Source organism: Nyctereutes procyonoides, unplaced genomic scaffold (assembly GCF_905146905.1).
Source record: "Nyctereutes procyonoides isolate TBG_1078 unplaced genomic scaffold, NYPRO_anot_genome, whole genome shotgun sequence".
In the NCBI taxonomy this organism is placed as follows: Eukaryota; Metazoa; Chordata; class Mammalia; order Carnivora; family Canidae; genus Nyctereutes; species Nyctereutes procyonoides.
This window is the reverse complement of record NW_026575140.1, coordinates 65,378,270-65,405,181: the sequence shown is the minus strand read 5'-3', so window position 1 is coordinate 65,405,181 and position 26,912 is coordinate 65,378,270. Positions and strand designations below refer to the sequence as shown.

Below are 26,912 nucleotides of genomic sequence, written 5' to 3'. Positions count from 1 at the left end.
TGAGCCAAAGGCAGATGCTCAACCACTGAGCCACCCACCCAGGCGTCCCTCCAGGATGTATCTTTGAGACTTTAGAAATGTCAACTAGATCACTGTCTGGGCCCAAACATGGAACATTTATTTGCCGTTCTGTAATGGGGTAATTAAGGAAAACAAGCAGGCTATTTGAACAGACACACAGGCTATCAGACTGGATCTGTCCATCTTCCTAGTTGCCACTGGACAGGAAGCTATGTGCATGCCCCAGCCTGGGACTCTTTAAGGGTCGGCTGTTCTGCCTCACTCACCACTGTCTCCCTGGGAACTAGCCCTGGGACTGGTACACAGAACACTCAAACATCTGAATAAAATAAATAAGTCTTATTTAACATGTGTTTTCTTTCAGGATTATTTATTCAAAAACAGGGAATAGCGTAACTGGATTCTGGTAACAGTATAGTAAAGAAATACATTCAATGGTACTAAAATAAATCTACAGAAAATACATAATTTCATTAAAGTGCAAACGAAATATTTGAAATGGCACATACTTTTATGTTTCAGGTCAGTATACTTTCTACTTTTTTAAAGAATTGCTGACTACAAATAAGAAATCCAAAGTTCTTCCTCTTTGCTTTTATTTCCTTTATACCATGTATAAATCTTCAGCACTTCTAAGTGCATATATTGTAAATGTACACTAGAAGGAGACAACTTGAAGTGGTATGACCAGCACAGAGTGGTAGCAGGGTGATGACCTCCCTTAATTCAGACAAAACTGTTCAGTAAATGATCTACTAGCCTTTCTATGAGCTGCTCTATTAGGTTTGTACCGAACAACTGGTGAAGCCTGGTTTCTTTGTCCGCATTACACTTATACCTTCAGTTCACTATATTCTGGTCTTGGACAAGTTATTTCTCTAAACTTCACTTTCTCCGGCTGTAAACTAGAGTACTATCACTAATCTCCTATGGTATGCTGCATGTATTGTAGGTCAGGCATCCAGCATACAACAAATTGTATAATTAATATTTTAAATATCTATTTGTTTCTAGACAGCATTCCTGTCGGAATCTTTGAGAAGCTGAATTCTATCAACTGTGAATCAGCTATTCCTCCTAAATTTGTTATCTGCAAACTTGGCAAACTTTGCAAAACCATTATGAAGAATATTCGAAACAGGACAGGAAAATTATGGCATACCTCCTGGATGATAAGTACATTAATGATGCCATTCAATTGCATATATCAACTAGCAAGAATTTTAGCTACAAGTTTATATGTCTATCCTGTCTAATCTAGATAATTTCTTATTCCATCCACAAAAACTTCAAGGTTTTCGTAAAGACATTGTAAGTTTATTACAATCCCTTTATTCACTACTGTAATCAAACTTCCTATATATACCAAATCTTCATTTAGACAGTGTGCAGAAAAAGATACATCAAGGTAAGTTTGTAATTTGAAATGTAAACTAGTAATTTTAAGAAGAGTTCTCCAGAAACCCTATCTGGAATGAATTATTCCAGGCCACTCAAAATGCCCACAGAGAAAGCCTTGCTGAAGTTCATATTCCAAAATTATGAAATATGTGGATAAACATTCCACTAAATATAAAATTCAACAGATACAAACAATAGGAATTTGATTTAATATAGAGCTGTTAGACTGTAAGATAGGGATATGTAAAGTGATTAGTAACATAAAAAAATGGAAAAGTTAAAAAAAAAAACTAGATGTTATTAATCAATAGCCAGATCTGAAAAATGATACATAGGTAGAAATGAAAAACAATCTTTTTAAAAGATTTTACTTATTAGAGAGAGAGAGCACGACCGAGGAGGGGGAGGGGGAAAAGCAGGACTCCCCGCTGAGCAGGGAGCCCCATGTGGGGCTTGATCCCAGGACCCCAAGATCATGACCTGAGTGGAAGGCAGAGGCTTAACCACCTGAGCCACACAGGCACCCTGAAATGAAAAGTAATTTTTGAAAAAAGAAACACAATAAACAGTCTAAAAAGGAGATTATACATAGCTGACAAGAGAATTCATACACTACAAGAGGCACAAAGTCATCAGAGAGAGAGAAAACAGCACAGAAGGGTTTTAAAAGATACAGAATGGAATGAGAAGTTCCAATATACATTTTTAAAATAGAAACTGTACTGTGTCTTAGAAATTTGTTCTCCATAATGTAACAACTTCATTATTCAGTAACACTGGGAAATCTTACTGAAAATATTTAAGTACTAATTTGCTTTCAACATTCCTTATTTTTAATGTAGTTCTACCATGATACATAAATGCTTACAATTTTAAAGCTTTTTCTTCCTTTTATAAATTAATACCAAATAATATCATTCATACATAATATCTGGGAAACAAGTGTTAATTAAAAATCTACCTCAAACCAGCAGTTTCTTTCTTTCTCCTAATTCATACCAAATTCATGTTCTCTCCTCCAGTTGCTTCCATTTTCAGCTAAAGTCTGTCAGTGATTCTACTGAGAACAACAGTAGTACATACTTGAGAAGAAAAACCAAATGATTAGGTAGAAGTACAGCATGAATGACACTTATTTCTAAAAGCTGAGAGAAAAGATTTTCCTTGAGACTGTCAAGTTCTCTTGAGGTGACTGAGTCAAGTATTAAACATTTTTTTAAAACACAGTAAATAGTTCACTTAAATATTTGTACCTATACAAAGTCTGTTGGATGGGTTAAAAACGAAGGCCACAATATCATTTTTAAAAGTGGAACTGCAGGGAAATCCATATACTGCATCATACCCACGCTTTCCATCCTGGGAAAAGTCGGCTGAGATTTTTGGGGTCCATAGCTTGCTGTATGAGCAGATTCACCTGTCCCCCCACACTGAGCACTGTTCCTTCTTCCACTCCTTTCAGTTTCTCCTGTAACCTCATCAAGACACGCTCTGCTACTTTGTTGAAACTCTGGTCACTGTCACTAAGGACAAACACACAGGTGGTAGTGAGGTGGGACTAGTGACAAACACACAGGTGGTAGTGAGGTGGGACAGGCTAAAGGGCCTTGGGCTTTGGCAACAGGAAAATCTGCTCACCTGAGACTGCGTTTGCATTCCTGGTCATCTCCACTGGGAGTGGAGTGGAGCTCAGTGTCATCCTCCAGCCTCTGCTGTAAATACAAAGCTTTCAGAGGATTCATAGTCCAGTCAAACAGGGGGTCGTACAGGAGAACCTAGACAGAACATATGTGTTAGAAGAACAGCGTGCTTTCTGATGAGGTACTCAAAGAGGAACCAGCGTGAAAAACAGTACAGAGGCCAGTTAAATGGCAGGTGACATGGGACAGGGATGACCCATCGCAGGCACTTCCTGTTCCCTTGTGGGGGAAACTGTGCTAGGCTAGTGCTCTGGGCCTTTGATCCCATTCTGAATCCATTCTTCCTCTGTGGTTGGGGGTGGTGACATCCCTTAAGCTGTTTCCTGACTAGGTGAAACTCCTCTATTAAAGAGAGACAAGAACACTTCCTTCCTTCTAGCTCTCTTCCTCTTCACCTGTGCCTGCCCCATCTCTCCCTCAGGTGGGCTGAACAGACAGATCACGTGTAGGAGCTGGACAGCACCAGCAAGCCTGTTTGGGCTTCACTCCTACACCATGTTCTCCAATAATTTTACCAGTAATAAAGCTAACATTCTGGTGTCTATTCTTAAGGCTTTTTTCTTTTTTTCTCAATTAGTTCCAAATTCCACTGGGGAAAAAACAAAAGGTATATTTTATTGAAAGCTCCTCAAAACCCAAGTTCCCTTTTGTGGGTGAACCTAGTCTGGATCTCTGAACTGTAAAGCCATGTCAGTGCCCAACTGGAGTTACACAGGAACCCTTGAACTTATGCACAAACCACAGATATTCAAAGTCAGAGCCCGCCACATTTTTAATGGCCCTGGGCATTGCCTGAGGCAGCATGAAACAGATGAGCAGACTTGATACTGCTGATGCAGAACACCCCTATGAATGAAACATGTAATGCTCAAAGGGACTTTACAGTCCCAGCTTACAGAAGTACTGAGAAAACACAAAAGGCAGCAGCAAGAAGTGTTACAATTTTGTCATGGTGGAATACTCTGCCAATCTGCAACAGATTTCTGCACATTGATCTTGTAGCCTGTGACTTAACTCATTTATCAGCCCTAGTAGTTTTTGGGGGGAATATTCTGGGTTTCCTATTTTTGGTATCATGTCATCTGCAAATAGTGGCAGTTTTACTTCTTCCTTACCAATTTGGATGCCTTTTATTATTTTTGTTATTGTCGTCTGATTGCTGAGGCTGGTACTATGTTGAATAAAAGTGGTGAGAGTGGACATCCTTGTGTTGTTCCTGACCTTACAGGAAAAGCTCTGTTTTTCCCCACTGAGGATGATGTTTGCTGAGGGTTTTTTTTTTTTTAAGGGAAAGAGTATTTATCTTTCTAGAATAATCATGTACATTATATGGGTTTTTTTTAATTTTTACTTATTATTTATGATAGTCACAGAGAGAGAGAGAGAGAGGCAGAGACACAGGCAGAGGGAGAAGCAGGCTCCATGCTCCGGGAGCCCGACGTGGGATTCGATCCCGGTTCTCCAGGATCACGCCCTGGGCCAAAGGCAGGCGCCAAACCGCTGCGCCACCCAGGGATCCCTGCTGAGGGTTTTTTATATCAGGCCTTTATGATGTTGAAGTATGTTCCTTCTAAATCTACTTTGTTGAGGGCTTTTATCATGAATGGATGTCTACTTTGTCATTTAATGCTTTTTAAGCACCTATTGAAATTATAATATGCTTTTTATCCTTTCTCTTATCAACATATTTGGGATCCCTGGGTGGCTCAGTGGTTTAGAGCCTGCCTTCAGCCCAGGGCATGATCCTGGAGACCTGGGATCGACCCGCATCGGGCTCCCTGCATGGAGCCTGCTTCTTCCTCTGCCCATGTCTCTGCCTCTCTGTGTGTCTCTCATGAATAAATAAATAAAAATCTTTAAACAAAAACATATTGTAACAGGTTGCTTGATTTGCAAATACCAAACCACCCTGCAACCAACCAGGAGTAAATCCCACTTGACCATGGTGAATGGTTTTTTTAATGTAATGTTGGATTTGGTTTGCTAGTATTTTGTTGAAGGTTTCTGCATCTATATTCATCAGAGATATTGGCCTGTAGTTCTCTTTTTTATGTTCTACTTACCTGGTTTCAGTGTCAGGGTGATACTGGCCTCATAAAATGAGTCTGGAAGTTTCCCTTCTTTATCTATTTCTTGGGATAGTTTGAGAATAGGTATTAATTCTTCTTTACATGTTCAGTAGAATTCGCTTCTGAAGCCATCTGGTCCTGGACTTTTATTTGAATCAGTAATCAAAAAACTCCCAACATTTCTTGCTGGCAATCAATTAGTCCAAATTTTTTACTTCTTCCTGCTTTAGTTTTGGTAAGTTACATGTTTCTAGGAATTTATCCATTTCTTCCAGGTTGTCTAATTCGTTGCCATAGTTTTTATAGTATTTTCTTATAACTGTATTTCTGTGGTGCTGATTGTTATTTCTCCTCTTTCATTTGTGATTTTGATTCTTCTTTTTTTTGATAAATTTTGCTAGAGGTTTATCAATTTTGTTGATCTTTTCAAAGGACCGGCTCCTGGTTTCATTTATTTTTTTTATTGTTTTTTAGTTTCTATTTATTTCTGCTCTTAATTTTATTATCTCCTTCTGTCCACTGGTATGGGTTTTGTTTGTACTTTTTCTAGTTCTTTTAGGTGTAACGTTAGGTTATTTGGGATTTTTCTTGCTTCTTGACGTAGGCCTGTATTGCTAAAAACTTCCCTCTTAAAACTGCTTTTGCTGCATCACAAGATTTTGGACCACTGTGTTTTCATTTTTATTTGTTTCCATGTACTTTTTGATGTCTTTGATTTCTTGGTTGACTCATTCAATGTTTGGTAGTATGTTATTTAACCCTCATGTATTTGTGGTCTTTTCCAGATTTTTTCTTTTGGTTGACTTCTCGTTTCATATCATTGTGGTCAGAAAAGATGCACAGTATGACCTCAATCCTTTTGAATTTGGTGAGACTTGTTGTGTGATCTATTCTGAAGAATGTTCTGTGTGGATTCTAGTATTTTAAGGTGGAATGTTTTGAATATATCTGTTAAGTCCATCTGGTCCAGTTGGTTATGCAAAGCCACTGTTTCCTTGCTGATTTTCTGTTTGAAAGACTGGTCCATCAATGTAAGATGGCTGTTAAAGTCTCCCACTATTATTGTATTACTATTGATTGGTTCCTTACGTTTGTTATTAACTGTTTTATGTATCTGGCTGATCCAGTGTTGCAAGCATAAATGTTTACAATTGTTATATCTTCATGTTGGACTGTCCCCATTATTATTATATCATGTGTTTATTATTACAGTCTTTGTTTTAAAGTCTATTTTGTCTAAGTATTGCTACTCCAGCTTTCTTTTGACATCCATTAGCATGGCAGATGGTTCTCCATCCCCTCACTTTCGATCTGCAGGTGTCTTTGGGTCTGAGATGAGTCTCCTGTATACAGCATATGGATGGGTCCTGTCTTTTTGTCCATTCCATCACCCTGTCCTTTGATTGGAATATGTAGTCCATTTACATTCAAAGTAATTATTGATAGTTATGTATTTATTGCCATTTTGTTACTTGTTTTATGGTTATTTTGTAGTTTTTCTCTGACCCTTTCTTTTCTCTCTTTCATGGATTGCTGGCTTTCTTTAGTGATACACTTGAACTCCTTTCTCTTTATTCTTTGCATGTCTATTAATGGTTTTGGATTTGTGGTTACCATTAGGTTTGCAGGTAGGGTCTGCATATAGCAGTCCATATAAGGTTGATGGTTGCTTCAGTTTGAACCCACAGGGAGGTACATCTTATTAATCAAATAATGAAAAGGAATGGAGGCTTCTATAATTAGAAGGATTTCAGCAGAGAAACAACACAAATTATTCTAAACCCTAGGGCTTCTGTTTAGAGGAGTCATATTTGCAAATTTTGAAATCAAGGAAGAACCAGAGTACTTTAAAAAATGGACATTAGTCTTACTATCAGAACAGAAGTGGCTGAATGAAAACAATAAAGGAACAGAGACTGGTTAAGCTACAGCAGGGTTTCTTGGCCCCAGCACTACTAACAGTTTTGGGCTGAATACTTTATTGTTGCAGGGACTGTCCTATGCACTACAGGATACATCTCTGGCCTCCACCCATTAGATGTCAATAGCTTTAAAAAAAAAATCACAAACGGTCCTGCCCCATCCCCAGAAGTATGGTTTGAATATGGTCAGCATCAGAATTTCTTACAAGCTGTATGGTGATATTAAAGTACAGCCGGTACAGCAGCACCAGGTTAAAGGAATAAAGGCTAACGGCTGTAAGTGAGGGAGGCTCACCTGTGCTCCACCTCTGACATTTCCCTGTGGAGGAAATACTACTGGTCTCTTGCCCCACATACTCTTTACCAGGGTGCTAAATCACTGCTGTACATACAGAATTCTCCCCTGGGTAGAGCTAATGTCATTCAGGACTGGAAATCTGGTGTTCCTCCTTCTCTTTCTGCCTGACCCACATGAAGCTGTGATAAAATGTTCTGAACCTGGGGCAGAGGCAAAGGAGATGTAACTTCCTGATTTCTCTCAACACCCTAATGGAAACCATTCTGAAAGCAGGTAATGCCATAGGAAAGAGCTAATATGTCAAAGTGCTGATTTATGAATTAAGCATTAGAGATGACTTATAATGCTGTAAAATGCCTGGAAACTTGAGGACTGGAGTTGTTTCTCAACCACTATTGACCAATGTGCATACCCTTCTCCCTCCGGCTGCCCAGCATTGTCCCACTACATTAAATCCTCAAATCAATGATATGCTTTTTTTTTTTAAGACTTACTTATTTATTCATGACACACACACAGAGAGAGAAAGAGGAAGAGACACAGGCAGAGGGAGAAGCAGGCTCCATGCAGGGAGCCCGACATGGGACTCGATCCTGGGTCTCCATGATCATGCCCAGGTTGAAAGCAGCACTAAACTGCTGAGCCACCAGGGCTACCCAAATCAGTGATATCCTAACAATACACACAATCTAATGACAGAGAAATAAGGACTTCCTTATAATACACTTTACCTCCACAATGGTTAACAGGGTTTCCTGAGAGCTTCTCATAACCTCCATGGTTTTCTCACAGCATCTACGAACACAGAATATGGATTTTGTTATGTTTCTAACATATTCATGTATACTGTGCCGAGGCTACTCTTGTTAATAATTCCCAAATTAACATCTCAAAGAGCACAGTACTAGGCAGACTCTGGTTTCAATAAATGTTTTTGAGAGGAATATAAATATCTATGTGAATATATGCTAAGCATTTAGAAGAATAACATGGTACTACTATGAAACACTTCAGTCATTGATTGTGGTAACAGTTCACTTTGCCTAGAAGCTACTCTATTAAAAGCTGAGCACATGGATCAATGCTGGGAAAACTAGACACAACTGCGAAGAGCTTTTAGCAGAAACTGGTCCATCATACACTCCTTCAGTGCAGATTATATGCCCGACAATTGACACCTGGAGAAGTTCCAAGCAATAAAGAGAGTTCGCAGGGCAGAGGCATTAACGTAAAGGCAAGCTGCTACCAGAGGGTGCTGGGAAGGACAGCTATGGATGCTCTAGAGGGTGAGGTTGCAGACGGTTTGGAGAAGGGGAAACTATTACTCTCTTTACCCCAGGGTTTTCCTTACTACCCATAAATCATTGGAAGGTAATTTAGCAGTGAATTTTATCTATAGAAATCAATAATCCAAACAATTTTGACACGAAAAACCACCTGCTTTCAACACTTTTAAACACTTACCTTCTGAAGACGCCTTCAACACCAGTAATGCCCATCCCATCCACAATATCTCTGGTGAGCCTGAAAGGAACTGTTTCAGGAGTAGGGAGGATTTTACCCTGTTCAAAAGCAACTCCTAAAGTAAACAGTACAGCAAGGTTAGGAGGTGCCACAGCAAACTGTCCTCCCCCACGGCCCAGAACTCACAGCAGTTCATTGTGTTTCTGCTCTGCCACTGTCTAGGAGATGCTCCTCAACTCTAAAAAGTGTAACTACTTCAACACATAATTAGAGAAGTTCTAGATTAAAGGGTAATTTTTAAAAATGAAATAGTTATGGGTAGGATTTAAAATGCCAAATATGCATATAATCTTAATTTATATGTATTTAAATATATATACATTGGCTACATATTAATAAAATTTTTTAAGTGAAACTCTTTATTCTGAGATAACTACAGTCATATGCAGTTGTAAGATAACAATACATAAAATACAAAATATCCCATATACTCTTTATTCATTTTCCCCCAATGGTAACATCTTGCAAAACTATACAGAACAGCCTCATAGCCAGGACACGGACACTGATCCATCATCACAAGGATCCCTCATGCTGCCCCATTTAGAGCCACCCACAACCCTCCTGAGGCCTACTGCCCCCCACCCACCTTGTGCTTCCAGCCATCACTACTCTTATATAACTTTTTATAACTGAACTCATTCTGGGGAAAGCCATATAATAATCTTCTCTATTCTAATGAAAATCAATCTTCCTCTCTCAGCAAACGACTTATATAGATTATACTACAGAACTTATAATTTCCTAAGACTGTACCCTTTTTAGAAATCTTAAATTCCACATTCTAACTGAAATCTCTTCTTCTACCTCCTTATTCTTATTGAAGAGTCTTCAAACTCATTGAGATTTCTAGTTCGTCAGCCTCTCTTCTTTCTCTACTCCACTCAGGTTTGGTCCCTCTCGCTACTACCTCCCATCCCCTTCGCCCCTGGCCTCCTCCACACTGCTCCATTCCAATCCACAGCTGAGACTCCAGGGATGCTAGAGGAAGGTGTGGAAAACACTACTGGCTCCCCTGCAAATACAGGTCCTCACAGCAGGCAAGCACCCCGTGGACTGTGCGATACGCTGTTTCGTTCACTCTCTCCACTCGGCTCTTGGTCTCACCTCCGTGGAGGCCAGTTGACACTGTACTCTTCTCCCAAGACCAGGTATCATCCCTCTGAGGTTCAGCAAGCATACTTTCATTTTCCCAGTTAAAACAACAGCAGATGTAATTTCCCTCCAATTCTTACCCCTCGAGCTCAAGACTTCCTCCTCTCAGTGGAAAAGCTAAAGCACCCTCCGTGTATCCCCTCTGCTTTAGGACTTCCCTAGCTATTTCCAGATCTCTGTCTCACTCCTCTAGCTTATCAATATAGAATATGTTCACATTTCTCTCACCTTAAAAAAAGCAAATAAAAAAACCCCTCAAAACAGAACAAAATGCTCAAGCATGTCTCCCCATCTCTACAGCGAATGTCTCTCCCATCCTTCTAAACCTCTTGCAAACAGCTGCATGTTCTTGGTCTGCACATCCCAACCTCTGTTCAGTCCCTACCTTTCCACAATCTCACCTCTTCCATTCTATCCGAATTACTTCCTAGACTGCTAACACTGATTAACTGTTAAATTCAAAGCCCTGTTTTCAGTGTTGCTCTTATCTGACCTGACATATCAGACACTACTGAGCACTTCTCATGAAAAATTTTCCTCCTCTGCCTTCCAAGATATCCCTGCCTCCTTGTTCCCATGACTTGTTGCTTATTCCTCAATCTTTTGTTTTCTGACTCAGGCTTTTCAAAGCTGGCATTCCTTAGGATTCTAACCTTAGTCCTCTTTATCAAGGATTACAGAGAAGATCAGAACCTCCTCCTGTCTAGTGACCTCAACTGAAATCTATTAGCGGAAGGTTCTACAGCTATACCACTTGCTCAACCTCTTTGCCTTCCTGTATATTAAATTGCCCTTTATACCTGGAAGTCCCATTAATACCTAAAACTGCTGTGCAAATGTAAACTTACTGCTTTTTGGTTCTTCACAAAACCTGCTGTGTTCCTTAGCTAGAAATGTCAGTTATCCTGGAGTCCCTTCTCCTGCTGTTGCCACGTCGGACACCCTTGGTGCAGGTTCCTATGAAATATCCCCCACATCCCATCTCCTCACCTCTACAGCTTTGATCCAAATCATCCTTCTTTCTTGTCTGAACTATTATGTTGGTCCTAACTGGTCTTTCTACTGCCAGTACCGCTCCCCAAATTATTTTTCCAGTAATTAAATAATAGTTGTGTCCTACTTAAATATATCTGCATTTACTTCCCCTTGTTTAAGAGATTAAAGTTAAAAGTCTTAACCTGGCTTTTTACAGTCTTGTTTGTACCAAGCTACCTCACCAGCTACTCAACTACAGGCACCTTCACTCCGGCCACATCTAATGTCTTGCCATTCCTGTATGTTACATCTTCATTATTCCCCATTGCATATTTGCTCTTTCTCCTGTCTGGATTATCTTTCCTTTCCTTAAGAACCAGCTTAAATGTCACCTGTTGTTGTAAGTTTCACTCATTATCTTGGCGGAGTTAGTTATTCCCTCCAGCATGTGTTTATGCTTTTTTTTTTTTTAATATTTATTACTTTGTTCTATTTGTGTCCATAACATTCTGGGGGCAAATATCATTTCTTAAGACCAAATATTTAATAAATAGAATACAGATGCATCTCTAATCTTTTATTACTTACCCAAATCTATATGTACAAGTTCTGCAGACTGCTCATTTATCAAGATATTCTGTACATGTCGATCACCAAGTCCAAGTATGTAACCAACTGGGGAAAATAACAACAAACCAACCTGAAATCACTGGTATCATCTATTTCTAGAAAGCATTTAGCCATAATTTCTACTAAGACCACTGACAACATGATTTTTAAGCAGTGTAGGCTATTCAGCTTAAAGGATAATATGTACATAACTTGCCACTTTAAGTCAAATCTTACCAGCTGTTTTCATTAGTATGCATTTTATAAATCCTAGATGATGTGCTAAAAAAAAAGCTTCCCCCTTACTAATAAATATGCACTTAAAAATATTTATACTTTGAAAATTACTGTGGTTAAAGTTGAGACCTATTATTGAGAAGGGTCAAAGCAGGGCATTATATGCACTCAACTATTTTATTAAGTACACTTTTAAATTGAGAAGACTATGGGTAAGTTCTTCATTTTTCAGTGAAACTTTCTTCTGCTAAATGAATTATACTTAACATAAATTAATCATTAATTCATTTCATCAGGTATATGTCCAGGAAAAACTGCATTTCTGTTTTTAAGATAGATGTGGTGTACCTGAGTACTTCTGACCTAATGGAAAACACCATATGGTATGACAGAAAAAACAGTAGAGAGGGATGAAGTGAGGACACCTATGCACCTGGCCAGCTTGGTCATTAATTGGGCCAACTTTCTTATTTAAAAACTCAATTTGTTGAATCAGATTAGTGATTCTCAATGATTCTACAAAGAAGAGCGTTTTGTCATTACCTAGAACTTGTTCAGAATATACACACCCTGCCTTTCTGGGGTATGCTACCTAAGAGATGGAGGGATGGTCTTTATTAATTAAAAAATCAATAGATTAGAAGATCTCTGGTGTTCAAATTAGTTTTTATTCTCTAGGATTTTGCTAATTGCCCTGTCAAACTATTCCAGTCTTTACCAATTCAAAAAACAAGGTCAAAATATGTATTATGCACTGCATATTTCAGTGCAGATCATGATTTTTAATCCAAATACAAAATTCTATTAAAGAGATTCAGTCATTGGGTGATAACAGAGATTCTGTGCTAAATAACAACAATAATTAAAGGAGTTAAATATAGCTATTGTGAGTTTTATGATTTCCCAAAGACGATCTCAGAAAATAACAGATGGAGGGAAGATTGAAAATACACCATGTTCACTACTGAATAAAGAAGAGCCGGACTTCTCTCTTTGGAGAATTCTGTCCTGCAAAAGCTCGGAAGAGCTACAGTTATGAGCCGAGGGTCGGGAGGAACACAAAGCATGATGATGGAACGAGGAGGGTGGTCTGGCTGACCAGCTCCATCAGCACCATCATCCCCAGGAAGCAGCCAGGGGCACACCAGCTAAGATGGACAAGAAGATTACCAATCGAGGAAGTGGCCACACTGCGAGTATAAGCCAGTCGCTTCTCAAACCAAACAGCTGGGTCCAAGAATTTTTCCATGCAGAAGTAACGGAAAACTGGCTGAAATTTTTGGCAGATATCCATGAAAGTTTCATATTTCTCTTCAAAAGACTTTTTTTGTACATCCTTTAAAAAGATCAAATATAAAATTTTCTCAATGTTGTGTTCAACTACTTTAACGCCTACTGAGAGTTTCTAAATAGAAAATAGTATGACAGATGCAGAGGCAACAGGTGAGTGAGGTACCATTCACCCCCAGGAAGCTAAGAGTCTGGTCAGGGAAACCGTGAATCTCAGAGGAGGCGGCACAGTGCCAGGGACTGTTTTAATGCAGTTCTAACCTGAATGATTCTGTAATCTGTGTGGAAGTAAACACAGAACAGCCAGAGGTGGCTCCAGATGGGCTAAGAAGGTTGCTCAGCACCAGGGCACAACAGGACACAGAGAAGCAAGAAGAATGGAAAAATTGCTGCAGGATGGTGAAGTCACTGACATCTCAAATCCATCCTCTGATATCTTCTCACCAGGTAAGACTTTCCTGCAGCAAAGCTCTTCTACCTCAGTGGGCTCAACCCCCACCCATGTGATGACCCCACATCCTTGTCTCCAGGTCACATATCTTTATTAAGCTCCAGCTTCTCTGCCTACTCAGCATCTTCACTTGGATCACGTCCAAACGCTTTACCCCCCCCCCCCAGCAAGCCTCCACCACCTCCCCTCTTCTACACAGTGAAGAGCCCCTCCATCCACCCCACCACCCAAAAACTGGGCATAACTGATTACTTTTTTCTCCCAACCCCTCTTCTAATCAGCAACCAAATCCTATCAGTTCTGCCTCCTTCATATTTCTGGTATATACCCCTCCTTCTCCATTCCTACTTGGATTAGTCTTAATTCAGGGCCCCTGTGTCACGCCTCGAGTCAGCTTCTCAAAATGGTAGCCCACAGTGCTGTAAGTTCTTTCTCTAAAACGCAAATCTGGTGTCACAACCCTTCCCAAGAGTTTGGCACGGCCTACAGGACAAAGTACAAAGTTCTTAGGGTTCCATGAAGCAACCCTCCATTTTGTTATAACAACTACTGCTCCAGTCTCCTTTATCTCCTCCTCCTGCTTTCTCTGCCTATCCATGCCTCTTTCCCTTTGCTTCCGTGCTCCTCCTGCTTAGAAACCTGACTCAATCAGTAATCTCGGCTCAACAGCCACTGCCTATGAAGCCTGCTGAATCTCCAGGACTCCACTCCTGCCCATCGAAGGTAGAATGAACTACTTCTTCCCCTGGGTTCCCCTGGTACCCAGGACAGCATCCCATCACAACGCCAGTGGCAGCTTACTACTCATTTAAAAACATACATAACAGAAAACACAATAAGAGGGAAAGCAATGGATCTTAGGGTTGGACGAGAAGATTCAAATCCTTGCTCCACCATTAGCTCATTAACCTGGGTAAGTTAAATTTCTGAACTTCCTTACATTTTTTAATTTTTATTTTTTTTATTTTTTTACTTCCTTACATTTTAAAGTGAGAGGGTAAAAAGGGGTAGGTATGATGATGACTAGTCCTAACATTTGTGAAGTGTCAGCACAGTGCCTGGGAGAAAGGACATGTCCAGTCAATGTCAGGCCACATGGCCAGCATAATTGGCCAAGGTCTTAAAAGGTCTATAACTTTTATATAAAAATTATTTCAGGGATCCCTGAGTGGCTCAGCAGTTGGACGCCTGCCTTCAGCCCAGGGCGTGATCCTGGAGTCCCTGGATCGAATCCCACATCAGGCTCCCTGCATGGAGTCTGCTTCTCCCTCCGTTTGTGTCTCTGCCTCTCTCTCTCTCTGTCTCTCATGAATAAATACAATCTTTAAAAATATATATATATTTCATTATCTGTTTTTTGGTTTTAGTTAGTGTTTTGTTTAAATTAGCTTACCCCAGACTGGAAGGAAATTAACATTCCACCAAATGTTAAACCTCTCATCAGACAAGAGTTGGCACTTTATACAGTTTAAAAACCTTCCTGTATCACACACACTTTCATGCTGGCAAGTGAGCTTTCTTAGGATCATCAGCTGATGAAGCTGAAGCATCGTGTACTCTTAACATTTGATAGCTGTCAGCTGTAGCAGCTGGCACATAATTTTGGAATAACTTATATTTCTGAGTGTCACTCACCATCATTTTCTTCTGGCAGTGAAGGGCACTTAAGTCCTTTGGCCTGTATCTCTTATGAGCACCATTCTCGTTGTTGACAAGAAACTCACCAATAGGGACGGTTCCCGTGCACCATTCGAGAACCCCGCTTCGCTGAGAAAGCGGAACCACCTGCATCAGAGGAGATACCTTTTGATTACTGGAAGCGTATCCAAGAGCATGGGATGACTGCTCAACTACCAGAGTCAGTGGAGAGCAGCTCTTTCAATTGTCTTGCTATTTCTGTGTTGAGGGGAGTTAAGCAACAGAAAATACACATAGGCTCCAAGAATAAGATTTTCTAGCCTGTGGCTGAGACTCATGAGGACCTGCTCTGCTCCATCTCAGTAATTCCCTGAGAGGTAGGCCCTGCTATGGTTTTCAGCATCATCTCATTGAGCCAGTTTCCTCCATTTAGCAGATGAATTACCAGCTTTCCTTATGCTTTTAATTTCAAACAATCTGAAAAACTTCACTTTGGAAAATAATGAATATAGTCTTAATACTAATATACTTTGTTAAGTAAATGTATTCTCGCTTCAGAGTCTTGTAGCTACACCAAGAGGAAATGTATTCCTGAACATAAAATGAGCCAATCTTACTGGAAAAATTAAAAATTATGACATATATATAAACATAAAGCAGAGAAAATGATATAAACAAACATCCTCTTACCCACTAAAAAGCTTTATCAAATGTAAGATTTTTCTCCCATTTGCTGTTAAGAGATGAAGCTTCCTTTGTGATCCTTCCTGGCCGCATTTGTGAAGTTTTCCTCACAATTAGGATGACTGCTAACCTGAGCGTGTTCATGTATTTTTTTGGTATGTTTTTATTTCAAGGCAATATATACATAAATAGTGGTAAACTTTTAAATAAAAGACTGTTAAACTCAGTGAATGCCTCTGCAATTGGTTTTTTTTCTCATTCAACATTATTCTACCATTAGGTGCATTGTATATGTAACCCTAAATCATTTGTTTTAACAACCATATGTTGTATAAGAATACCATAATTACCCACGTTATGCAACCTGCATATTAATTAAGACTTACTTCTTTGTGGATTTCCCTTTACTGCTGTGAGAACTAGTGGACCAGTGAATGTATCTCATTTTCTCGAGGGCGTGTATATACCCAGGAACTCAATACCTGGGTCACAGGGTATGTGCATCTTCTCTTTAATCAACCAGATATTGTCAACCATCCAAAGTGCTTATGCTGATTTAGCACCTAGTATTGTGCCAATCTGCGAAGTACACAACAGTATCTCACTGTGGTTTCTTTTTTTTTTTTTTTTTTTTAAGATTTTATTTATTTACTCATGAGAGACACACACAGAGAGAGAGAGAGAGAGAGAGAGAGAGGCAGAGACACAGGCAGAGGGAGAAGCAGGATCCAGGCAGGGAGTCCGACATGGGACTCAATCCCAGGACTCCAGGATCACGCCCTGGGCCAAAGGCAGGCGCTAAACTGCTGAGCCACCCAGGGATCCCCTCACTGTGGTTTCAATCCATATTTTCAGATGCTCAATGATGCTCAGCAAAATTTAATGGGCTCACTGGCCATTCAAATATTTTCTTCTTGAGTTGTCTGTTTCCTTTACCCATTTTCTACTGACATATTAGCCTTTTTATAACTGGTCTGTGAGAGCTATTTATACATTCTGTATAGAAATCCCTTGTTATTAACATTATAATAATCCTTTGTTGTTACTAGTATTATTGTTAAAAACTAATTTTCCTTAGTTGGTCACTTATCTTTCTAGAATCTAATTCTATAAATTTTTTATTTTAACATAGTCAAATATGATGAACTCTTTTGCATCTTGTGTCCTAAGGAGGCCTTTCATTAATTTATTAACTATGTTGAGAGTCTATTATGTGTTTAATAGAATAAAACAGGCATCTAAAAAAGTGAGTAAGAGGGGCGCCTGGGTGGTTCAGTGGTTGAGCATCTGCCTTTGGCTCAGGTCGTGATCCCGGGATCCTGGGATAGAGTCCTGCATCAGCCTCCTTGCAGGGAGCCTGCTTCTCCCTCTGCCTGTGTCTCTGTGTCTCTCATGAATAAATAAATAAATAATCTTTAAAAAATAAATAAATAAAATTTAAAAAGTGAGAGACGCAGTCAGAGAAGGTCTCTTTGAGGAGGGGACATGGGGAGAAATCAAATGAAGTACAGGAGGGAGTGCAGGGTCTGAGGGAAGACTATTCCAGGCCTGGGGAGTAAGGAGACCCTGAGCTGAATGAAACAAAACCGTGTATCAGCCACAGCAGGCAAACCTGGTGAGCAGTGCGCAGCAGGGAGATAACTGAGCATCGATCACAAGAAGGCGGCGTGGGAGAGCAGCAGACACAGCTGCGAGAGCAGCAGGGGCAAAGCACTTTCATTCAGGGATAAGTCAAGTCATCTGAATTCAGAACAGGAAAAGGACAGATTTATTCCATCTCAGATCTCGTAAATAGATCATCCTAGCTGCTGTGCATAAAACAAGCTGTGGTGGGCCCAGGGAAGAAGGAAGGAGTTAGCAAGGCATCATGGAAGAGACGTGACTGCGGGGCAGGCACGGCAGAGGTGGCGCAACTGTGACTCGACAGACAGCAGACCAGCAGGGACTTGCTGATGGAACAGATGTGAGATATGAGAGAGGCAGAGAGAGGGGAGATCAAAGGTTTGCTGATATTGCTACATGGTGTTTAGGAATTACTGCTAACTCTTAGCAGTGGGGACAGTACTGTGGTTCTGTTTTGTTTTCTTATATAACTATACAGTGAAATAAATGTTTACAGATGAAATGATCAGACATTTTGTTTTAAAATAATATTGGAGGGGAGGGGACAGGGGGAAGCAGAAATGAAACAAATTTATCCGTGAGCTGAGCACCACTGGAACTGGGTGACAAGGGAATTCATTACGTTATTCTACATACTTCTGTTTATGTTTGAAATTTCCCATAGTAGTAAAAGCAAAAAGAAAAGACCGCCTCCTGATTTTGGACTGAGCAACTGGGTAAAGGTTGAGGCATCTGCTGATCTGTGCAAGAGCAGTTGTTCTTGGTTTGGGGTTTGGTGGGAGAATGGGGGGGGGTGGGCAGTGGAGGTATTAATTAAAAGTTTTACTTTAAGCTTGCTGAGCCTCAGACCTCTACATAACTCACTCATCTTGTCAGGAACCAGCCCTTCCAAATTCTGTATGTGATCTGACAAAAGACTGCTTTTATAGACTAACTTAAGGGAAAAACAGGGTTCATTATTAGCAGGGAAGATGGCCCAAGGGCAAATGAACCAGGACCCTTGAGCCACCATCCACAACATGTTATTTTTCCAGTGACTCTGCCACACAGAACTTGCATGGCCCACAAAGTCTCAAGTGTGTACTCCCACAGCAAACACTGGCTTGAGCCCTAGTCTGCATAATGGCATCATATGGAGGAGCAGAAGCAGAAAGTCATCACCTTGTACGTGCAGATAGTCAGCTTCCTCTTCCTGGTCTCTGTGTTCCTCTGCAGTAACGTGTTACACATCTGGAAAACCTGCTGCATGACAGCGTCTTGTCTCAGGTCATCACGGCCCTTCAGAGTGATCACAGCATGTATCAGTGGGCATCATCCACTTTATTACAAAATCATGCAGCCAGCCATATGAGGACTACGAAAGGGCGCTCAGCAGTCAATCTGCACATCCTCACAGTCTCTTTAGTAACTAAGACCTTAACGCTATTCCCTCACTCAGAATGAGCTGTACCACTGGGCAGGCCGGACAAACCGGGAAAGATGCTCTCCCCCCCTTGCCACTTCTGTCACTGGGCTAACTGGAGCTCCTGCTCGGGGGGTGCAGGGCACTGTCCTCTCTGCACTATCTCTTGGCAGCCCAGAGAGCTGGGGAGCAGATTAAGGGAACCACCAGCCCCTTGCCAATGCCTTCCACAGCAGTGGGTGGGGTGGGGTAGGTGAGAGGGTGGGTGTACAGCACCGCCCTCAGGACTGCCCAAGCAAGAGCCTTGAGCCTGAGCTCTTCCAGGAATTAAGCAACAAGCACCTAATGGTTTCCTTAACAAGCTGCTTGTCAACCTCGTCATATCTGTACGTTCTACTTCAATCAACTGTTAGAAGGATGGCCTTCCAGAGACACACAAAATTTAGGAAAAGCAATCGGCTTCTAGAAAATAATATATCTATATTCTATAAGTTTTCCTCACTAGCAATTTTTGAGAAGAGAAATAAAGGCTCAAAAAAAATAAAATAAATAAAAAAGAAAAGAAAAAAAAAAGGCTCAAAGCAGGATGTAAGTATCAATTACAGTTTTGCTTTGACTTTTTCCACTAAGCCACCAGGGACTGCATCACTGGAGGGAGCCTCACCTTGACGAGCTGTCTCCTTTCCTTGCCATCAGACCCCAAACAGTCTATTATTTTCGGTAAATTTAGACCTCCTGCTAAACGAAATTCTGCTTTAAATGACTGTACAGTCACCAGATTTCTGTATTCTCCTGTGGGGTCCACCTAATAAAACATATAAATGAGAGAATAGGCCAGGTGTACTATGTGCTTTTAAAGAATAATGAAATATACACAATTTTAATATTAAATAGAGGGATGTATGACAGTGTACTGCAGGTTAAGAGCTCAAGTGATAATTTACTTCCTGTTTAAATGAAAGAAACAAAATTCAACACTGGAAAGGTTTATCAAGTCACACAAGTCAACTCCCTAAGCATCTCACTGACCCTGGGGCACATGGTGTTAGAACAGTGTTGCCAAAAAGCTTCTAAAGAACCTGGTTTCAGGTCTCAACACTGACTTTGTCTATGTTAAGTCCTCTGAGAAACAGCAAATGTCTCACAAAAACACGTGAGGTAAAGTTTAGAAAAGTGTACAGGGTGGTCTGCTAGGCTGAACTGCTAATACCTTTGCCAGTATAGCTGGAAAGGTATTAGTTAATCCATATGACGAAGCTACATTTTTTAAAAAGATTTATTTATTTATTCATGAGAGAGAGAGAGAGAAGAGAGAGAGAGAGAGAGAGAGAGAGAGAGAGAGAGAGAGACAGGCAGAGGGAGAAGCAGGCTCCATGCAGGGAGTCTGACATGGGACTTGATCCTGGGTCTCCAGGATCAGGCCCTGGGCCGAAGGGGGTGCTAAACCGCTGAGCCACCTGGGCTGCCCTGAAGTTCATTTTGAATCAAACAACTACGTATACTAAGAATGTAGTCAAATGATCTTTGTTTTTAAATTTTTTAAGTTTTTATTTTGGGAGAAGAAATGTGTGGGAAATATCAGAAAGGGAGACAGAAGATAAAGACTCCTAACTCTGGGAAATGAACTAGAGGTGGTGGAAGGGGAGGAGGGCGGGGGTGGGGGTGAATGGGTGACGGGCACTGAGGGGGCACTTGACGGGATGAGCACTGGGTGTTATTCTGTATGTTGGCAAACTGAACACCAATAAAAAATAAATTTATTATTTAAAAAAAAGTTTTTAATTCCAGTTAGTAAACATAGTTATTAGTTTCAGATATACAATACAGTGATTCAGCACTTCCATGCATCACCTGGTGCTCCTCATGACAGGTGTGCTCCTTCATCCCCATCACCTGTTTTCCCCTTCCTCCCACCCTCCTCCCCTCTGGTGCCCAGCAGTGTGTTCTCTAGAGTGAACAGTCCATTACTACACTATAACCGCTATTATTATACACATCTTTACTAATATGGCATTTCTAGCAATAAAATATCACCACAGCATAGCTAAAAGTATTACCTATATTATAGTTAATTTATTTTTTTATTTTTATTTTTTAAGATTTATTTATTTATCTATTTATGATAGACATAGAGAGAGAGAGGCAGAGACACAGACAGAGGGAGAAGCAGGCTCCATGCTGGGAGCCCAATGTGGGACTCGATCCCGGGACTCCAGGATCGCGCCCAGGGCCAAAGGCAGGCGCCAAACCGCTGAGCACCAGGGATCCCCTATTACAGTTAATTTAATACTATAACACATACTGTGTTACTTGATAGGATAATACATGACAGTCAATACATTCTAACACACAGACTTTTTAAAATATAAAGCATTTAGGGACTTTCTTGTCAAGTTAAAAATTAATCTTAGCATAAGCACAAAGAATCTTTTCTTCTTTTGGCCAATGAAGGTGAGTCTACAGATCTTCCCAAGGAAGATGGGACATGTGAAACTGATGGAACAAGAAAAGAAAGCAGGAGAGTGCTGTAATTGTTTAAAGACTTAGGTAAAGGAAGTCTATGGAGAAACTACAGGCTGAAAGAAATGGAAGTGTCAATTTTTAAACCACTTTTGCTCTATTTCAAATGGTTAACCCAATTAAGAGGAATTTAGTTCAATAATAAAGTCAAGATGGTTAATAGTAAATTACCTTAATTTCCATAGTTGGAACAACAACATCTTCTAAATTCTTCAGTTTAGTAATTGGCTGGTCTGCTGGGATATTGATGCCTTCTATATAGAAAAGAAAGAGGTTCTGGTGACAACTACAAGCTGAGGAACAGCTCTGAAGTTAAAGCAAAAGAACTTAGCAGATAACACAGACCCCAAACCTGTGGCTGATCTGCAGTTCAGGCTTCGACCCAGAAATGAAGACCTGGGGCTTGAGACACAATATAGCTCAGGGCCACAGCAGGACAATGGCCGACATGGCTTACAAGTGACCTTACACTTGACCTTGGCTTACACATGATCTTGCATAAGCCCAGGCTGAACACCTTATATAATCACACAAGAGTCTGCACAGCACATAGATAATTTATTCCCACCATATTACTATTAAATGTAACCAAAGGAAGTGACGATCAATGTGTTTTGTTGGCTTAGAGGAATATGATGAGAACGCTCATTCTTATTTTCAAGTATTAAGAATTTAAATGCAAAGACCTGATTCTGAACAGAAAAAGGAATACAATTGTTAAAATATGGGCAGAGAGACTTATAAGTACATACACATAACCAAATATTACAGCACCTGATAATTATTTGAATAGCACAGCAAGAAGAGCAAAGGATTACATGCAAGGCATTCTAACACGTATGGAGGAAATGATCAAGGCTTGTCATTTTTAAGACCTTGCATTTGCACAGTGAGTAACCAACATCATTTTCAGAAAGCTTTGACCCTGAAAACTGTCAGTTATTCACAGTTATTTTAATGGACTTGCCTCTATTCAATTAATTCTCTGCAAAAAGTATTTTGTACCAAGAGTCTCCCAGAAAAATCAAATCATTAATTTAGTGCAATCATGTATTACCAGATAGATATAATATATTAAAGGAAAAGTGACTAGGGGTTTTTGAAGTTACTAGATAAAAATTCATCTATGGACCATGCAGTGAATTGTAATCTTTAAGGACCTTCATGTCTGCAATTAATGTTACGTATGTAAGTTAGAGAGATTACATATTAGGCGCTATAATTAATATATTCATACAGAGGAAAACAGCATAAAAGCAACACTCATTCTTCCAAACACCTACTTCTCTGAGTCTTCCACTGAGCGGCATCTAAGTTTGCTAATATGATGTAAGCATCACAAAGTGCTTCCACACTTCTGACCATATGAGGTCTCCGACTTCTGATAGTGTGGATTATTCTGTTTGCAGCCTCTGTTCGATCCTGTTCATTAAAAAAAAAAAAAAAATTACATAAAGAAATACCCAACACGTGAACTTTTCAGAGTTATAACAAAAGGAAAAGCAAAATTTATGCACTAATCTAAACACTGGAAAGACTATAATCCCTCAAAAATGAACAAAATAGTCACCTTCTGAATGAAATACTCAAAGGTTCAATAATATCAATAGTAAAGGACTTGGGTGTGTTTTGAAATCTATTTTTTCTTTGCTCAATGCTGTGAGGAAAAAAAGTATTGGTATCTACTATGCTTGGAGAATATTCAGGAATTTGGAACCAGCTTTAAGTAGAATAACAAAGAATTTAAAAACTGAATACAGTTAGCAACACACATTCTTAGAATCTCTGAGATTTAAGAAAGGAATATTGCAGGAAAATATAAATACTACAATTCAAAAAGGTATGTGTATTTAATCCAAATACCTCATCAAGCTGAGAGCTTTGTTTAGGTGCATTTTTAGTTATTCTACTCCTTCTTGCTGCCTCTGGTTTGGTCAAAAATTCATCTTTGTTTGCATTTGCTAAGGCCAGTATAATAAACAAAGTGTGATGGGGGTGCTCCATTGAAATTCTAGAGATAAGCTGTCAGAAAATAAAGAACAATTAGTTTTATGCAACCAACCAACCAACCAACCAAGAATAGGAAATCCGTAACATTTTTCATTCTGTTTGGCATTAAAGAGAAGTGTTTCTCTACCACATACTGCCGTGGGTAGAGTATGTGTGTGACACGAAGGAAGGATAGGAATGACAGGAAAACTAAGTAACTTATAAGGGGTGAGCCAAGACAAAAGGAAATTTTTATTTCCACCCCCTTAAAGCATAATAAATATGAATGACTATTTTTGTATTTTTATTTCCTAGAGTGGAACAGTAATATATAACATATGAAAGGAAAGCAACTGTGTTTTTTCAGGTTTACGTACATTATTGAGGACTTCATGAAATCCTAGGCCTCCCATCATTTTGGTCCCCATTCTGGCAGCCAACTGGTACATGAGAGGCAAAAATTTGTATGATGGAATCTTCATTCCATCTCTCTACCATTAAAAAAAAAAAAAAAAAAAACTTTAAGAAATAATGTATTTTTTAAAATTTATTTTTTATTTTTATTTTATTATTTTTTTTAAGATTTTATTTATTTACTCATGAGAGACACACACAGAGAGAGGCAGAGACATAGGCAGAGGGAGAAGCAGGCTCCATGCAGGGAGCCCGATGTGGAACTCGATCCCAGGACTCCGGGATCCCGCCAAACCAAAGTTAGACACTCAACCAGTGAGCCACCCAGGCATCCCTGAAATAATGTATTTCAAAAAAATCTCACATATAAGCAAATTAGATAAGATAATGCTACTAGCACAACCATCTACTTGATTTTTTTTTTAAAGATTTTATTTATTTATTCATGAGAGACAGAGAGAGAGAGAGAGAGGCAGAGACACAGGCAGAGGGAGAAGTAGGCCCCATGCAGGGAGCCCGACGTGGGACTCGATCCCGGGTCTCCAGGATCAGGCCCTGGGCTGAAGGCGGCGCTAAACTACTGAGCCACCTGGGCTGCCCTCCATCTACTTGTTAATAATACTTCACTATCTTTTTTCCCTTGAGATGCATTTTAGGTGGATCTTCCTGATGAATGGTATTCTAGGTTGAGTCATTGGTGAGTCACAGTATTTGATCCTAAATTAAACTGTATTCAGAAATGGAACACTTGCACTGATTACATTCCAGTGAATCCAAGGAGGACAAATGTAGATTTGAGGGCTATTGTGATCTGGACTATAGAGAAGTTGGTGTGTAATTAAATGGAGTAACTTTATCCCCTATGCTGAAACTAACAGGATACCAGCCCCTATGCATACTAGCTGCAGAGATTGCTCATATCTATTATGAGTCTTACTCTTTTCAACGAGAAGAAACATTTTACTTTTATGTTTCATATTGATTGACAATGTAGATCCTGTAAGCATAACTTTATGCTTACATTAGGTATCATCAATAAAATCTAGAATTTTAATAAATACTCATGAAATACTACTGCCTTCATGTTTTCCTAATTTTTTTTTTTTTATTTACAAAAGTAATTCACACTTTTGTAAAAATCGCAGAAAAGACAAAGCAGGAGGAAAAACCTGCCTGTGGTTCCATCATCTTTAAGCATCTTCCAAATCTCACAGGTTGGCATTCTGGTACTTTCCAGGGGTAACTGAGAAGGTAGGGGCAAAGACTGAACTAAATGTTCTCACCACCACATAAACCTGTGTCATTGGAGCTCAAGTACCCATGAATAAAGCACTGAACCAAATACCGGTGATACAAAGAATATACAAAATCTGTGACACTAGTGGGCTTAACGTCTAAACTTTTCAAGCACAGGCCAGAAGAGTGGGTTCAAAAAAAGACTCACCTTCATCATGCCATTGACTTCAGGAACTCCGGAATTTTCAAGCCAGAGAGAACAAAGACGGAATATCCACATATCATGTCCTTCTCCACTCAATAAGCAACTGATGTAATTTTCAACTGCTTTACATAAGAAACGTTTACGATCCTCTTTCAGTGCACGGAGTGCACATTCATCCAGCTCCAGCTCCCGCTGAACCTTTACTGTGTATCTTGCATTCGATAATTAAAGGAAAACACAAAACCCATCAGATGGTACAGAACTACAAAATCATACATGAGATACAACATAAATGATCAGGTGACCATCCCAGGAGAAAGAAGCAAAATTCTAAAAATTCTAAGAGAACAAATTTATTTTTAGTATCTTAAAGTCTGTGCAATTCCAAAGCCATTCTAGACAAACAGGGACAGAGCGGACCCTCCCCAAGATGCCTACTTTACTCAATTTTCTATTTTCCCTATTGTATACCGGCCAAAGGCAGGTTTGAAGAAGGGTTTAATTACATTGGAAGAGATAACTCTTCTGTATTTAATTTCAACACCTCTTTTTAACTATGATACCAACAAATCCAAAAAGCAAAACAAAAAGCTAATATCCATATACTCTACAATGCACTTGGAATCATACAAAGTGAATTCATGCTCTGGTTCCGCACACCTCTCTACATATAGTCACTGTATCTCTGTGTAGCTTGTCACTTATCACTCGTAGACCTCTCATTACCTGTTGGTCTGGATTTTATGTTCCCTAAGAAGGCCCACTTCCTCTTTGGCCCTTTTCAAAAGAGCCTGCTTGTTTTCAAACTCTGATGATTTCATGTAGTTTTCAATTCTCTGGTACTGTGTATCTGAAAACCGTGCTAATGAGAGAAACGCTTTCATTTTTCCATTTCTAAGTTCATCACTGCTTTCTCCATCGTAATTTCTAGCAACTTCCACTGCCTTGAAGAAAACACAATTATATTGAGAAACTAAATGCACTAAAGAATCACTCAAATCAAAGAAATACCCGCTCTAAGGTTCAATTTATATATAAATTACTTACATTAATGGTATTGGTATTTTCTACATATATATATACACACACATACACACACACATATGGATAAGCTAAATTATACTAAGTATTTGAAATTTTCAAACAACTTTGACAGCATAGAAATAACCTGAACAGCTAATATATTAAAGAATTGTACAAAAACAAATGGCTCCATAAAATTTAAAGATAGTCATATTAAGATTTTCATGCTACACTAGCTATTACCACAATTAATTAAACTAAAGGAGTCAGAAGGAGCAACAGGAAGGTTGAAAGGGGCTGGGGCACAGAAGTGCTAGCCCTAAACGTAGGGCAGCTGAGTTACAAAGGAATAGTAAAGACTGATGTGCATATTCCTTAATCAGCTCTTTTTGTAGACAAATAAATGGAGAAATGATTAGAAACAGCTTGTTGAGAGAGTAGCTGGTGCTGAGGGGGTGGAGGGCAGACATATCTGGGCTTATTTCAAAACAAGGTCCTTCCTTTTTAACACTGTATTTCATTCTGC

The 26,912-nt window shown here is 39.6% G+C and overlaps 1 protein-coding gene across 3 annotated transcripts in view; it reads right to left on the bottom strand.

The window, feature by feature from the left end:
- Nucleotides 1–320: 320 nt before the first annotated feature.
- Nucleotides 321–26,912, bottom strand: part of ATM (ATM serine/threonine kinase) — a 120,376-nt gene continuing 93,784 nt past the window's right edge. For all 3 annotated transcript variants that reach the window (XM_055304703.1, XM_055304705.1, XM_055304704.1), the window contains exons 50-64: nt 26,090–26,307; nt 25,367–25,574; nt 23,886–23,999; nt 23,383–23,541; nt 22,803–22,941; nt 21,691–21,773; nt 19,664–19,804; nt 18,759–18,875; nt 15,288–15,437; nt 13,082–13,247; nt 11,654–11,740; nt 8,876–8,990; nt 8,143–8,206; nt 3,061–3,197; nt 321–2,945 (exon numbers count right to left, since the gene is read on the bottom strand). In XM_055304703.1, coding sequence (XP_055160678.1) covers nt 2,762–2,945; nt 3,061–3,197; nt 8,143–8,206; nt 8,876–8,990; nt 11,654–11,740; nt 13,082–13,247; nt 15,288–15,437; nt 18,759–18,875; nt 19,664–19,804; nt 21,691–21,773; nt 22,803–22,941; nt 23,383–23,541; nt 23,886–23,999; nt 25,367–25,574; nt 26,090–26,307 — 2,082 coding nt within the window. In that variant the 3' untranslated portion in view covers nt 321–2,761. The remainder of the gene's footprint in view (nt 2,946–3,060; nt 3,198–8,142; nt 8,207–8,875; nt 8,991–11,653; nt 11,741–13,081; nt 13,248–15,287; nt 15,438–18,758; nt 18,876–19,663; nt 19,805–21,690; nt 21,774–22,802; nt 22,942–23,382; nt 23,542–23,885; nt 24,000–25,366; nt 25,575–26,089; nt 26,308–26,912) is intronic.